Here is a 15,875-nt window from a genome sequence, read left to right as displayed (position 1 = left end):
GCGACATAGAAACTCATATCACATACCTGATAACACAGCTTGCGAAGTTTTACACAGCCTCATTTCCTAATTGACTGTCTACATTGGAGTTAGATGAGCTTTAAGGTCCATTCCAACCCAAGCCATCGTATGATTACTGAAGACATAAAAGTGAATAGAAAAAGGCAGAATTCAGAGGACATTTTCCTTGTTCATGCTGTGAGAAGGGTTCTTCTATGCCAGGAGAGATACAATTATTTCAGATGGAAATCGTTTATTGCTCAGGAAAGACAGTAAAGAAGGCTAAAATTAAAAACAAAAGCTAAGCCCCAACTTATCCAGTGATGAACAGATCCCACCAACAAATTTTACAGTATCATCCCTGAAACTCATTTTCAGTCTGTCAGAACAAACATCCCAACTTTTGAGAAGCTAGAGTGCACAGAGATCTCTAGTTACATAAAAAGATGTTTTCAAAGGTGTGGAATTGGCACCGTTTACATCAGTCTTTATTGTCTCTGAATAAATACATTGCCTAGAAAGCCTGCAAGTTCAGACTCTAAAGAAGGGTTGATGAATGAAGTTCATCAAGAACTACAGAAGCTATAAAGAATTTAGTCCAATGGGCATGAAATTTTCAACTAAATGTTACACAAATAACATTTTTTTTCTGTTTATATTCTCGCATCTAGAAGTCAGCAATCATGGAAAATGTAAGAAATCTGTACAGAGAAACTCTTCACTGACACACAGACAATACAATAACACCACTGACACAATTCCTTTCTATTAGGGATATGGATGATCGTGTTTGTTTTTTTTTTTTTTTTTTCTTCTCAAGCACCTCAAAGGAAACTATCTACAAATCATACATTCAGGTACTCTCATTTTCAACACTTCCAATAATCACCACTCTACATGCCTGACCATTCTACATGCCTTAACAGCTGAAAAAAACGTGTCAGCTACGTTTTTAAGCAGCAATAATGCTTACCATCTGAACACATGTACCACTATCAAGGGGCTTTACAAAATACTGTTCTACAGATAGGAAAAGCTTAGAGATGTGTGCAAAAGAATCACTGTTAAGAGTCAGTTCATAGCTTTCCTATCACAGGACCATACCATTAATTGAAACCAACTTAAAAAAAAAAAAAAAAGTCATCAGAGTTCAAATACTGACAGTGTACTTCTGGTCCCACAGAAATCAATAGGAATAAAGACCAGAATTTCACCCCTGATATATAAAACCTCATAGAGAAACATTAGTAAACGAACGTTTTTAAAAAGTCAAGAAAACCTATAAAAAACCCTTGGTAAGTCATAAAAAACATTTCAACGTGAAATTTGTAAAATATCACCCTATTTATTCTCTAGGCTTTTCTAACAATATATGAATTTATCATAACACATCTGTAGAAATCTGATGATGAAGAAATAACATTTTTTCTTAAATGTAGTTACTTAAACATTTGCCAGTTTGGAAAGTTGAGCTCAAGTCTCTTTACGAGCAAAAAAATTGCACACAATTTTCAACCTTTTCACTTCTGGTTGGTTATCCAGGTCACTGTGGATATTGCACATAACAGTCTGAAGGAGAGCCAATGCTGCTCAATGGGCTCCGGGTATTTGACTCATAAGAATTTGGAGCAATTTCAACCACACCATCATTTTGAGGAGTTTCTCCTTTCAAGAAGTCATCATCTTCATCTTCAGAAGTACCCTGCATAAATGTAAAATGAACAGTGAGAGCAGAAAGATACTACACGTCTCTATTAAGATTTGACAGAATTTATGAGTGCTAAGACCAAAAAGGGTATTTTAAAATAAAATTTGAACAAAAAACTGACAAATAATAGACAAGAAGGTAAGTAATAAACAAGCTACGTACGAGCAGTGGAAGGACGTAATAAGACTTGGGTTGTATTACAATTGTCTTAACTAGTTGGAATGACAAGAAAATCAGACATACTCTCACTAGCAAATACTAAACCATACCTACAAAGTATTTTCCAGTGCCACCAGACAAATTTCTTCTGCAGAGGGGAAAACTATTCTCAAAGCAAGGCTGGATCAATCCCTAAAGCTTCCTTTATCTAAGTCACTTTTCCATAAATGTTTATTATGCTTATACTCTCTCTCAAAAAAAATAAAAATCCTGCAACAGAAGCAGCTGACAGAGATTTCGCAAAAGTTGAACTAGATTTTGATCAGGAAAGATTACCCGTTTAATGGGTTTCTTCAGATTCTCAAGATCTTCAGCACTCAATTCTTCCCAGAACTGATAAAAAGGATCAATAATCTTCTTTGACCTGAAAGCAGAATTAAAACACAGTACAAGTTAATTTATTCAGTAAAAATAGCATTTTTTTAAATTTTAATAATACAATGCAAAATGCTTGGAATTTTGATAGCCTTCTTTAGTATTTTACAAGCTATTAAATCTCTATACATGTATAATCCCCAACTAATCCCATGAATAACTTCATTTTGCTGATGAATACAAATTTAAAATATTTGCTTGAGGAGTCTGGCTACAATCAAGTCTCCTATGTGAGTATTTTTAACAGCTACACTATCCTCTCAATTAAGCAAAATTTTCTTCCATTTTTTTAACTGATAGTTCTGTATGGCTTCTTTTAAGCACATGTATTTCTAAGAAAGGTCTTCCTTCTATGGAAACAACTTTCTTTCAAAAGGCAACAAAAAGAACGTTGCTCTCATAACATTAAAGTAATTAAAGCATCTGTCCTAGTTTCAACTAGGATAGGGTTAATTTTCCTCCTGGTAGCTGGTAGGGTGCTATGTTTTGGATTAGGATGAGAAGAGTGCTGATAATATGCTGATGTTTTAATTGTTGCAGAGCAGTGCTTACACTAAGCCAAGGACTTTTCTCGCTCTGTCCTGCCAGTGGGCAGGCTGGGGGTGCAGCAGGAGGCCGCAGGAGGGGACAGACCCAGGACAGCTGACCCCAACTGGCCAAAGGGGTATTCCATACCATCTGGCATCACGCTTAACAATTAATATGGGGGGACCAGCCAAGGTGGGGGGAGCGGCTGCTCGGGGATAGGCTGGCATCAGTCAGCAGGTGGTAAGCAACTGCATTTTGCATCACTTGTTTGTACACATTATTAGTAGTAGTATATTATTATTATCATTATCCTGTCTTAATAAACTGTCTCTATCTCAACCCACATTTTCCCGTTTCTCTTCCCCATCCCAGAGAGGGAGGGGGGAGGGTGAATGAACGGCTGTATGGTGCTTTACTGCCGACCGAGTTAAACCAGAACAGCATCCCAGTATTAGACATTTGGAGAACCAGAAATAATCCACTATTCTTTAAAAAAAATCAAGCTACTTAAATAAGATAAAGTCTCCAATCAAGAATCCCTATGCTCAAGTTTAAAAAAAAAAAAAAAAAAGAATACACACAAAAAACACAAAGCAAAGCAAAGCAAAACAAAAGAAAGACACACTACTACAACTGCTCCGACAAAATATGTATCAGGCTAACATTATGGTATTTACATCCTGGAAAATGGGTTCTGTTTCTTCTTCATTGCTTTACACCCAAGTAGGGGTAAATTTCTATTAAAATCTCTTGACAGTCTCTGGTTGAAATACGCTACAAGAGAAGTACTAAAGCTCAGGGAAAAAAGTGATCTGTGGGAACCTAAAAGTTTCTTACAGCTTTTAGTTTGTGTTTTTTTACAAGACAGAAATGAATTGTGTATTTTCAAACTATACCTTTTGAGCACATAGGGATCAAAGGGGAAGAAACTGTCAAGTGGGTTAGTGCATGTCTGCACAAGGTCACCCCCAGTTCCACTCCGAACAACTGGTATGAACTGCCTGTTGTTCCTCTCAATAATTGTGTAGCAGAACACCAACTGGTATTTCCTTTAAAAAAGCAATAAAGGAAAGATAAGCATTTTTAGCGCATTGAAAGCAAGTATTTCAGATGGCATTGAAATACAAAAGTTATTTTTAACAAACATAAACATCACTATCTATTTTGCAACTGGTATTAGGGGTTTTCAAGGCAGTCACCGGAAGAACACATGTAGGAGTCTATTTTTTTCCTCAACACTCCTGAAGGCTTCACTCCAAATAGAACCATACTGGCACCAATACAAAACAATAAAGCAGTTCTATAGTACTGTAGGATTTCATTGAAACAGAACCAGAACTAAATTTATCTCACCCTGAATATGGGGAATCTTACACAAGTTCTCTTGGATAACACTCAGTACTATCCTAACAAAACCCACATTCTAAAATAACTGTGCTGTTATTATACACATACACTCAAATCTATATCTGCCTGAAACTAAAGTAAATGTATAGATACCTTGTAATAGCAGCAAATAAGTTCACAACAGAGGGTATACATATCTTCAGAGGGTTTAGTTGACACATGACAATGCGCTCGAAATTTAAACTCTGCAGATATGACAGACCTTCAGAATAAGAACAATTGACAAACATATTATATAAAGGTTATTTATCATCTAAGTTTAGCATTATTTCTAAGAATTTCCAGTCTTACTAGCCTGCACTCTGCACGAGACCACAGAAGCAGATACTAAGGCTCACTCTTACAGTAGAGGTCTACCCCACGGCCTTCTGATCAGAAAAGCTGCCACAGCTGAGGGACCCTTCCAACAAAGACGCTACACTTACATAGGGACTGACAGAGATAGCACCATTATGGACTACAACAGATTACTAACTGAAGCTCACACTAGTTTTATACAGCTGAAATTCAAACATGCTCAGTAAATGGGGTCAGAAATCTATGCTGAGGAGTAATTTGCACTGTTTTCAACAGCAAAGAAAAAAAAAAAAAGATCATTTAGCTTTGTAGCACAGGTGTATTAACCATCTTACTTCATTTAGAGTATAATGTAAATTTGCCATCAGATACTTGATTGAATTGACTGTTAAAAAAAATAAATAGTTAAACTTACAAATTAATGCCAATGCCCTTCAAACCTAATACACTCACCTTTCCTTAAATTTCCATCCAAAAGCTGCTTGTGACGGAAAATAAGTGTATAGAATGCTGCCTGACATGTAGAATAAAATGGCCCATGGAGAGCTACATCACAGTAAGCATTAGCCCCTGTATCCTGATTATCAATGTATTTATGCATCCAATTAACCAGCAGATCCAGGCATGCTTTTACTGTACTATAATGGAGAAAAACAATGTGTAAAAATAGCATCTGCAAGGAAAGACATTAAACAAGTATTCAAAGATCTCAGTGGTTATAAAAACATCAGTAAGAAAAATCTCACTGGAAAAAGTAGGTTCTGTTATGAACTTTCTCCTTTACCTCAGCAGGCAATGAAACAATATATTAACACTGAAAATCTCAAACAGTGAAAGCACAAGATGCCAGAAGAGATGAATCGGTGAATGCACGCTGCATTTGACATGCACAGTAAACAATAAAAATCTTGGGCCATGAGCCGTACAGACAGAGATGCCTCCAGTGTCCGACAATTGCAATACCAAGTTAACATTAAAGTCACCAAGCTCACATTTCGAACAGCATAAAAATACACAATGTGTACATAGGAGAGACAACATTTTCACTCATTTGCTGAAGTACTTGAATCCTGTGTGTATCCAGATACTTGGACACAACTTCCCTGTCTCAGAGTCTACGTAACATGCTTAACGGAGGACATTAAAAAATCTGCTTCTGAATATCAGATATACTGAGCATCCATGACTCTGCCTGAAGACAACATAACCTACCCATGCTCACTATTTCTTGGTAAGTGAAGCCTTAAACAGCAAGAAACGAATCCTAGCAAACATTAACCTGCATCCCAGAAATATAACACCTTCCTGGAAAATTCAAGACAATACTGAAATATTATTGTGGACAAGAAAAACAAGACTATCAATATTGGCTTACTGGCAAACCTGTGTGAACAGAAAGCTAACACTGGATGCACATTCCATGAATTCTGTACTTAACCTCAGCGTTTATCATAAATTGTTTGGTTCTACTCATATATCAAAACAACTTACACAACTGGAATAAATTTAGCTCTTGCCAAAAAGCTGCCAATATAGCTGCCAGCAGTTTGCCTGATCACTGAAGGATTGTTTGGATCATGCAGTTTTTTCCAAAGATGGTCTAAAAATGCCTCAGCGAAACCCTAGAAACAAGATACATAGAAATCATGAGTTGTTATGCTGATAACACTGAGTAATAGATTCCTAACATTCAATTCCCACAATTTCCATAAGCAAACCATAAAAAGAATCCCTCCATCACTGTAAGTACGTACTCTCACTGGTGGAAGAACGCTGGAAGAACGCTATTTTCTGTGTCTTTTTCTGTATTTAGTTGTAAAAAAGTGAATGGAACCTGAAATTTAGGACAGAGTGTGGAATAGACACGTGAGAAAAGTCTATAAAAACAAGAGCATTAAGGTGTTAAACAGGAAGCAACTGTTCACCATCTCTTGTAGCAGAAGGGCATCCAATGAAAATAACAGGAAGCTGATTTTAGGAAACAAAATACATGATTCTTCACTTTAAACAGTTATATTCTGGAACTTTTTGCCACAGGAAGTTCATGATGCCAAAAGTTCCCATCACTACAAAAAGCAATGAGGTACCTTCCCCCCTTGAATTTGTCCATCACCTGCCATTACCACAAAGGAACATCACTTTGGCTCAGGAAGTTACTGAGCTATTGCCAGAGGCTGAGAGGGCATTCTTGCAAAGCACCATAATATGCTAGCCCCATTCCAGTACTCTTTCCAATACATACACTATTCACCACTGCCAAAGGCCAGGCATTAACTTAATCAGATCCTTAGCTATTCTTGTGCAAGAAGCATGGATGTTCTTATTTTAAAATGGTAATAGAACAAGCAGTATTTTGCTTAAGAGATGGGAAAGTGGAGGAAGGAAATTACCAAATTGAAGAAATAACAGTCAGTATCTTTAAGATAATTTTGGGATGCTGAAAAAGTTTACTAGAGCACTGTGCCTCAGGTTCAAGAGTCCAGTTGATTCTTGTAAAAGATGTCTATTAACCAAGTTCCTTCACCGTGGATTAGATATGAGCTATTTGCTGTTTACAAAGAGCATGGCAAGACCAGAGATATAATGGAAAGCTTGAAAACGCAAGTAACAGAGAAGGGAAGGAAAAGTAAAGATACTAATGAATCCTGATGTATCTTCAGCCAAAATGTAAGGTAATGGTAGAATTACCACAGAAAACAACTGATTTTTGTAGAAAAGGCAAAATAAGGATGCAGAAATAGTAAGACAATTTTTAAAACAGTTTCTACTCACCAATTTAAAGCTACAGATGTAAAACATGAAATACTGCACGTGACATGAAGCATGAGTTGGTAAAATGAGCTTGTCAAAAACAGAAACCAGGTCCCGATACAAATCCTTTGTCTTGTTGATATCAAGCTTGCCTACACAACAACAAAAAAAGCTATTTCAGGATTTTTCTTCATGTTGTGAAATTGACATTTGTATCTTTCTGAACCAACAAGAGACATGTTAAAAAAAAAAAAAAAAAAAAAAAAAGAGAGAGAGAAAAAAGAAAACTCACTATCAAACTAACTTCTACGCTTATCTGGCATCTGAAACAAAAATGTTTTTACTAAGACCTTCCAGGACGCCAGTTCTATTAGTATTTACATTGGTATATATCATGAATATCTGCATGATTTCACATATATAAAACTGGCAGACATGCAAACATTGCAATAATGTGCTAATTCAGAGAAGCCAGAAGAAAACACTAAAAAATAAACATGATTAATGTGAAAACAATAAAGCAACATTTTGCTAAATATTATTCTAAATAAGTAAATCTAACACATTCAACCCCTTAGTAAATGCCTATTTAACTAAAAAGCTATTTATCCTTCCACTCCTTGTAATGCTACAGCTTGAATTCATTCTCCTATTTATATAATTAAAATGTCTCCAACTGAAGACTAATGTCATAAATGAACCTTTGCATCTTCAGCCAGTAAAACTGTGGTCAAAGACAGGAATGTGCCAACAGCAGAATTTTACTAATGAAGAATTTAGGGCTCTATCTTGTGGCAGCAGCAGAAAGCAAGAATTCCTCTTAAAGCTTTTCTCACATTAGCAAAACAACAAATTCAGTGCTCATGTGTTCTTACCATCCACATGGCAAACATCTTTAATATAGGAAAACAGGATGGTCATCAAAATATCAAGCCGCTCCGCAAGTGGATGGGCCATTCTCTCACTACTGGAAGAGACAACTTTGTTTCCTTTTCTTTCTTCATCTTCCTCCTGTTTGATAAAATGGCAGTCATGCATCTTTTACACATACAGTATCACAAAGACAGCAATAAAAAACAGGAAAAGTTGAACTAAATTTCTATGTTTGTGCTGAAGGGTTTTTTTTTTTGTTTGTATAGTTTGCTTAGCATAAGCAAATTTTTGCAAACTAAGTCAATTAGCACAAACTCTTTAATAAGATTTATATATAGCAGCTTGTGTTTTTACATAAAGAAATTGATCCACTGTGTATATGCTGGATATTTACATAAATAAATCCAATGCCTGGAGAATGCTGTTAATGTTTGAAGATGTTTCACTTTTTCCTGTTTGTACTGCAGCAACAATAAAGTAATAATGTATTCCTATCCGCAGTACAGAGACATCTCAAAACTGAAAAATTTGGAGTAGCACAAGATAACCAACCATGTCAAAAAGTCCCTCCTCTGCAGATTTTTCCACACTATCAGAGTTATTAGCAGCTTCTTCAGCATCCTCAATATCTTGCTGTGGAGTACTAACCTACAGTTGCAAACAAAAAATTGAATTTTATAAGACTATAACAGCAACAGGAAACCTTCTTGTATTATCTATATAAAATAAAAGGCAACACTAATAACTTCTAGGCTAGATCTTGACCTTGACTAAATAAACATTTTTAAAGGGAATGATACACATGCAATGCACACACACTCCAAACCACCTCCAGAATATAAGCCTTCCCCATAAATCAGACATATGCTGAGGTTCAGACATATGCTCAGAATATGCTGAGGTTCTCCAAAATTAAAAGCCTTAATCATTTACAATGTTATCCCTTCTGTCTCTTTTTAGGACTATAAATCCCTTTGTTTAAAAAACTCTCAGGTGTAGTAACATCATAAGACTGGGAATGAAGTACTTATCTGGTTGGTTTTATACTGATGACCACAAGCAGTATTAGAACATAACTTTTTGTTGAACTTAATGCTGAAGAGTATCTATTTTCTACTCCATTAATTTTAACCCCAAGCTTTCTTAAAAGGTGATGCAGAACAAACTTACATCCAACTTTAACAGTTTTTCAACAATAAGCTCCAGAATCTGAAGCCTCAGTGTTGGAAGGTACACTGTTACTCGTAGCAGGTTATGTACGTAACATTCCTATAACACAAAATTAAGGGATAGCTGTAACAATGTTAACTGAAAGTCTCATTTCTGCCAAGGATTTTTAAATACATTTCTCACTTTGTCACTTAAAGAGCCAGATATAGGTTAAGACAGACTGTATTCAGTCTAGAATAAATTAACATATAAACCAGACACCAACTTACAATTGTTAAACTGTGTTATTATTAACTTCTTCATCTACTATTTCCATGCTAATTTTTCCAAGTATCTCCAGACAGAATGAGTATAAATATTCTGTAGGAGTTATTCATTTCCACATTCGTTTGTCCCTAAACTTTCCCCAGGAAAATGAAAACAAGCACATTCCTCCCTATTTGTAGAATCAGATCTAGTAGCACTGTTTGAAGTAAGACTAAAAAAACTTTGGTTTAGATTATCAGAATAAAAAGACACTTTTAAATTCTACAGGTAAGTGTTCTCAGAGTCATTCTGATTATAATTCACACAAATTAATAAACAAGTTCTGTAAGTGTGCACATGCCCACACAGACACATGTACAAATGACAACACTGCAACTTTCATATAGCAAAACTGTCAAGCTAACACATTTAAGTGCACCATAGTCTCTTTGTGAATATGCATTATAACACAACCTTTAATTATACAAGGACATATGATTTTTCCACAGGCCATCTGGCTCAGTGCATAAAACGGACAGAGCTGGTTTACTGAAAAACTATAAACTGAAGAGATTTAACAACAATGCATGGACCATACTTTCGTTATACTCCACTCAAACCCTGCCCTGAAATCACAGTTTTTAATTTCTTCACAACATGTTCCTCACTGAACTGCTTAAATAAGTTATTCCCATATCACCTTTTGAGAACAACTATCCACCTCATTTTACAGATAGGGATCCAATATCCAGAGTTGTTATTGAAAAAAAAAAAGTCTAGCAAGGTATACAACTTTTTTTCTTTGTTTTTCCCCAGTGCTTGTAAGGTTCAAAACACAGCTCCAACTGACCTTAGCTGGTAGAGCAGGGCTCTGCCCTTCTGTAAAAGAAAACACCAACATATCAAGTTGGTAAGAATAAATATAAATACCATACAAGAGCAGTAACCTGTTAAGAGATTCCAGCTTGTTTTCTATGACATAGGAGCATCATACTAGAGATGTAATAAAACATTTTAATACCCTACTCTACTGGCAAATTGGATTTCACCTACATCGCCCTTTGCTTTCTGTATGCTTATCAAATCCCCTGTTCTGATGAATGCTTTCCATTTTTACAATAAATGAGACAGGTAGCCTACCGTCTCCTTACTATACAACCCTGAGATTCATCGCCAAACAGGTCCATCTTGTGCATTGATTAAGAATGCAATCCTGTGGAAAAAGATATGCAGTTATCTCATTAAAGACTGGCATAATGCCTATGCACAAGGAACTTAAGTATGTTTGGACAACCTTTTACTAAACCCACGCGTGGACATAAACATATAAAAAAATAACAAGATTTTAAAGCAATACACTAAAAAAATTATATTAAATACCTCCAAATCAATTGTCATACTTTAAAAAGCAAATGAACAAACAAAAATAACGTTCATGGCTCTTACCAGAGTTCTTTCTGATTTATTAATGAAAGGAAAGCTTTCTACAAGTATTGGCATAAGAAATTGCAGTGTTCTGCACAGAAGAAAAAGAAAAAAAAAGAAAGAAAGAAAGGTACAGGTTGTTATCACGACAGCAAATACTAAAGCTCCAGCACTCTGAAAACAATAATACTTGGAATATCTTATTATCTGGAATAAGCTTATTCGCTTACTTCACAGTAACCTTATTTTAAGGTAACTAATTGTATCAAATCCCAAGAATCCCAGAATAGACAATAAGCAGTGAACTTTCACCGTGGGCTTGTTAAAAGCTACTTCAATTACGTTGCTATAAGCATGACTTTCCCTACTTCCTATTCCCATTCAAATTAAAAGGATTCACAACTAGCTGCTGATGCCTATGGAAATTTCATAATGATTGGACAGAACGTTCTACCATTTAGTGAATATTAAAAAAAAGTTACACAATTATTTATTGTACTACCAATTAGGAGAAAAAAAAATCTTCAGTTTTGTAGCTGTAAGGAAAGGGCATATGAAACCTAGGAATTAAATACTTACGAAGGAACATATCTGACAACAGTTTGCAATGCTCTATGGCATGTATTAAAGTTTTCAGAAAGGTCTAGAGAAAGAAAAAAAAAAGTATTGTTATCCATTGGGTTGCAGAAAACCAACTCAGGAACCAATGAAAGCAGTTCATATCAATTAAATATTTTAGAAAAGCCAAATAAAATTGCATTTGCTTTTTTTTTTTTTTTTTTAATAAAGTTGAATTGCCTTACTACTAAAATAATTACAAATATTAACTTCAAATAACATTCATGGTATCAGAATAAACTCTGAATTCGCTTCCACCAAGCCAGATATTGTTGCTATGCTGTCTCATATGGAAGCTAAACTTTGAAATACAAAATGTACCCCACGTTACAGAAATATTTACAAAATGTCAAATCCAAGTCTAAAATTAGATAAAATCTATCTAAAGATTATGCTTCATTTTTGCACAAGTCAAACAACTAATTAGGCTTCTATAAAGGTAGTGTTACAGGTGAACACCAGAATAGTAGTTGGCTCCTCACAAGCAGAACTTAAATTTATTTCAGCTTTCAAGACTCATGAAACTCTTGAAAGACATTTAGTTATGTGTTTGCCTAATCAGTAAATGCACTAATTACATGGCATTTTTGTTACTTTTATCAATTGAATTAGCACAGACACACAACAACACTCAAGAATCCCCCAAACTACCTAATTTTATTGAGATAAATAATATTAAAACAAAGTAACTCCTAACTTTTCTTTGGCTTTGAAACAACATAGGACTAGGAATGTTTTCCTACACATCCAGCCATATTCCTACAAATGTTCTACAAGGAACAGTATTTTGGAAGTACCAAGGAGTGGGTCACCACACCACTAACTCAAGTACAAGGAATTTAAGGATGTCCTGTTTCCTTCATGCTTTATATTAACTCCAGTAAATTAATTTTGTAAAAATGAAGCAACATGCATTGTATACCTCTTTAGTAAATGTTTTACAATAGCATACTCACTTTCATCATCATCATCAGAATCTGAAATATCCACATCTTCTTCCCTGATGGTTATTCGAGCTACCGAAAATGAGATCATTATTGGAAAACTGTGCAAGTCTTACAGGTAGCAGTTTCAATGCCAAATCAAAGCATGCTGGACAACAAAAGCAGCAAAATTATCCACAAGAGTTTTAAAAATAACAGTCAAAAAGACTGATTCAGAGAACCAGGAGGTTCTTAAGAACATCCGACATGACCATCATCTCAGCTTTCCCTTTTCAGGAGAAACAACATTACACAGTTCATTCCTCATCTAAACATCTTCACAAACAGGGTTTGTTATAAATCTAATTGCCCCTCAGAACATGACTTCTGAAATGCAGGTACAGAAAAGGGTCTGTCACAATTCGGCCATTCAAATTAATCAATGGAAAAAAAAACAATAGATTGTGATACATGCTATATAGAATTTAGCTAAGAAAGAGACATTTTAATAAAGCAAGCAAAGAAGATGAAAAGAAAAATAACTCACGGGGAACAAACTGGGATACAATCATGCGGAGGCATGGCCTAAGATGGACAGTTTGTGCTGACACCAGATTGCCAAGAAAACCCAGATATTCTTCCACTACTTCTCGGCTTCTTCGCAACCATGGCAGCTTCTGAAAGCAAGTAAAAACAGATGTCAAACAGATGTTTTGAGCACCAAGCTCTTAAACTTCCCATAGAACAAACAGATACTTACTAGCAAAAGGCTGACCAGTTGGTCGAAGTCCTTGGTCAAGTATGTAACAGAAGCTCGGAATTCATGCAGCCAATTAATGATCTGGGCATCCTAAAAATAAGCAGAAAAAAAAAGCAACTATTTCAATAAACAATATGATCAAACTATTTTTAATAGCAACAACTATAAAACCACAAGTCAAAGATTAAGACTAAATAGAAAATATTTAGAATAAATATAAAAGGGATTTCTTGAACTAAATTAGTGCACTCACTAATGGTATTCTTGAATGAAAGAATAAATGCCTATCAACTCCTAAACCAACAGTTTGCCTGGAAGGCTTAAGTTACAAGCTCAGCAAGGCATGCAAAACTCACTTGGACAGACTCAGAATCAATTTTTTTTTGTTCTTAGTTTGCAAAGAGCCATTCGAGTTTTGAAGTAAGACATATATTGAAACTGTAGCAAATCTACACAAAAAACTGTACATTGAATTTGCTTGTACTCCCCAAAAGGCCTGCTAAAGACAATACAATTTTACTAAATGTCCTCCTTAAAAAGAAAAGGAACTTAATATAACATAATGCTTCCTGCAGCACTCTTTGTATTGCTGGGCTCTGTGGTTTGATTGAAAGAGAAAACAAAATGGAAAAAGGGCAGCAAACATGGCAGGTATTCACAGCTATAATGAACATTCCTGAAACTATTATTTTAACTGCTAAATACATATGCACCTTAATGCTTAATTAACCATACTTTCAGTGAGAACAGGAGGTAATGATTGACACAACTTAAAGGCACTGCAAGTCAGTAGCCATGGTTTGACGTAACCATGGTTAGTGATCTGCAGACAAACATCACTGACCTAGAAGGATATCTTGAAGAAGAAGACCCCATCCATCATAAAACAAAGTTTCTCACTCTAAAGTCAATAAGCATGAGGCATCGTTTATAAGATTCTGCATACAGGATATATGTATAAACCAACAGTTGGTGGTTTTCATTCAGAGATAATTCTGATAGATTCCACAAAGCAAAAAGCTGTTAAATGCTGCTAAATGTTTAAAGCAAAGGATTTGGTGACACCAGCGCGACCTGTCTGACAGGTGACATTCAGACAGCTGAGCATTAAATCATCAGAGCTCCACGCTGACACGACTTACCTTTATGTCTGGGTCTGACAGCTGGTGTTTTAACAACTCATAGTCAGTGGTGTCACCCTAGCAGGGGGAAGAAAAATAAAGAATATTTACTACCCTTCTGACAAAACCCACATGTGCCGCTACCGTACCTAAGCGGCCTAACGCTGCTTAACAGCGACACAAAGAAGGCGAACACGAGGGGAAGCCCACGAAGGGCGGCGGCAGCAGCACGAGAGGGAGCTGGAGCTGACGGGCCGTTTGTGCCACCCTCTCTGCAGACAGCGCCGGGGTCGCCGCCCCTCCGCAGGGCCGCTCCCGGAGGCTCACCTGGCCGTACTTGAGCAGGATGTCGGGCAGGGTGCCCCCGAAGCGCACCGCCTTCCTGGGCGGCGAGCTCAGGAACTCGTCCCCCCGCAGCATGGCCGCGGCGCCGCGCACGGGGGGCCGGTCCCGAGCGCTGCGCGGCCCCGAGCGGCCGGCAGGGGCGGCCCCGCCGCTGCCCGCTCCTGTCCCGGCCCGGCCCCGGCAGCGGCCCCGCCGCCCGCCGCCGCCACACGCCGCCGGAAAGGGCCCCGCGTCCCGCCGGAAGCGGGCACCGCTCCTCCCCTCGCACCATAGAGATGAGCGGCTGGAAGGGCAGCGGCCGCTCTGCCTCCGCGTCGCTGGGGCGGGAGGAGCAGAGGGGGCGGGCTGGGAACGAGCAGACCTTGCTGCTCAGGAACACACTGCTGGTCAGGAACAGCAGGCGGCACTGGGACGGGTTCCCCAGCGGTGGAGTCACCGTCCCTGGGGGTGTTCAAGGAAAGGTTGGACCTGGTGCTTGGGGACATGGGGTAGCAGGTGCCAGTGGCAGTGTGGGGATGGTTGGACCAGAGGAGCTGCGAGGGTTTTTCTGACCTCAGCAATTCAGTGGTTCTGTCTGCAGCAGCACCAGAGAGCATCTGGCATTAGTCCCCTTCACCAGCTCTGCACACCCTGCCCTGTAGTTAATACTTCCCTCCCACCTGCTTGCCTCCCCAGAAGTCCCATGGGAGCTTTGCTAGAATTTATGAGTAACTTCCATTTGGTTTCTCCATGGATTAGATGTTCCTATTGAAAGAAGAAAAAATTATTTTATATATATATATATACCCATACACACACAGCATTAAAACTTTCTTCAGGTCCAGTCCACATCTGAAGAGCCCCAGGCCAAGCGTGTAGCCTTCCATGTGGCTATGAATTAAGGGTGATGCAATGCCTTAGCGGTCGGTCAATGCAGGAAGTGGCACAGAGGGTGCCACGCTGAGCTAGTTTCAGGTAACCAGCTCCTGTATAACCACATAACAAAGATCCAAGCTGTGGCTACTGGAGACCTTGGCTACATTTTAATAGAACAGTCCTATGTGTTCTGCAAGGCTGAATAAATCCAGCTTCAGATGTGCGACCACGTTCACACACCAACAGCGCTCCCA

At 37.6% G+C, this 15,875-nt stretch overlaps 1 protein-coding gene across 1 annotated transcript; it reads right to left on the bottom strand.

The window, feature by feature from the left end:
- Nucleotides 1-1,320: 1,320 nt before the first annotated feature.
- RRN3 (RRN3 homolog, RNA polymerase I transcription factor) lies at nt 1,321-14,988 on the bottom strand. Its single transcript, XM_084295741.1, has 17 exons — nt 14,749-14,988; nt 14,443-14,499; nt 13,301-13,390; nt 13,088-13,217; nt 12,574-12,633; nt 11,579-11,642; nt 11,021-11,090; nt 9,329-9,427; nt 8,711-8,806; nt 8,161-8,296; nt 7,307-7,437; nt 6,026-6,156; nt 4,988-5,172; nt 4,331-4,439; nt 3,727-3,879; nt 2,204-2,291; nt 1,321-1,702 (listed from the first exon to the last, which is right to left on the bottom strand). The coding sequence occupies exons 1-17, from the start codon at nt 14,839-14,841 to the stop codon at nt 1,544-1,546; spliced, it is 1,851 nt and encodes a 616-aa protein (XP_084151867.1). The 5' UTR covers nt 14,842-14,988; the 3' UTR covers nt 1,321-1,543.
- Nucleotides 14,989-15,875: the final 887 nt, after the last annotated feature.

Source organism: Netta rufina (assembly GCF_964035555.1).
Source record: "Netta rufina genome assembly, chromosome: 15".
Classification (NCBI taxonomy): Eukaryota; Metazoa; Chordata; class Aves; order Anseriformes; family Anatidae; genus Netta; species Netta rufina.
Note: the sequence above shows the minus strand (reverse complement) of the source record. Positions and strands in the feature narration are given on the sequence as shown.

Excerpts from the sequence above, each read along its gene's own strand:
- RRN3 (XM_084295741.1), bottom strand. The coding sequence starts at position 14,841 with ATGCTGCGGGGGGACGAGTTCCTGAGCTCGCCGCCCAGGAAGGCGGTG. Across the intron at positions 13,391-14,442 it reads TGTCAGACCCAGACATAAAG|GATGCCCAGATCATTAATTG; the intron begins GTAAGTCGTGTC and ends GCTTATTTTTAG. Across the intron at positions 1,703-2,203 it reads TGAAGAAACCCATTAAACGG|GGTACTTCTGAAGATGAAGA; the intron begins GTAATCTTTCCT and ends ACATTTATGCAG.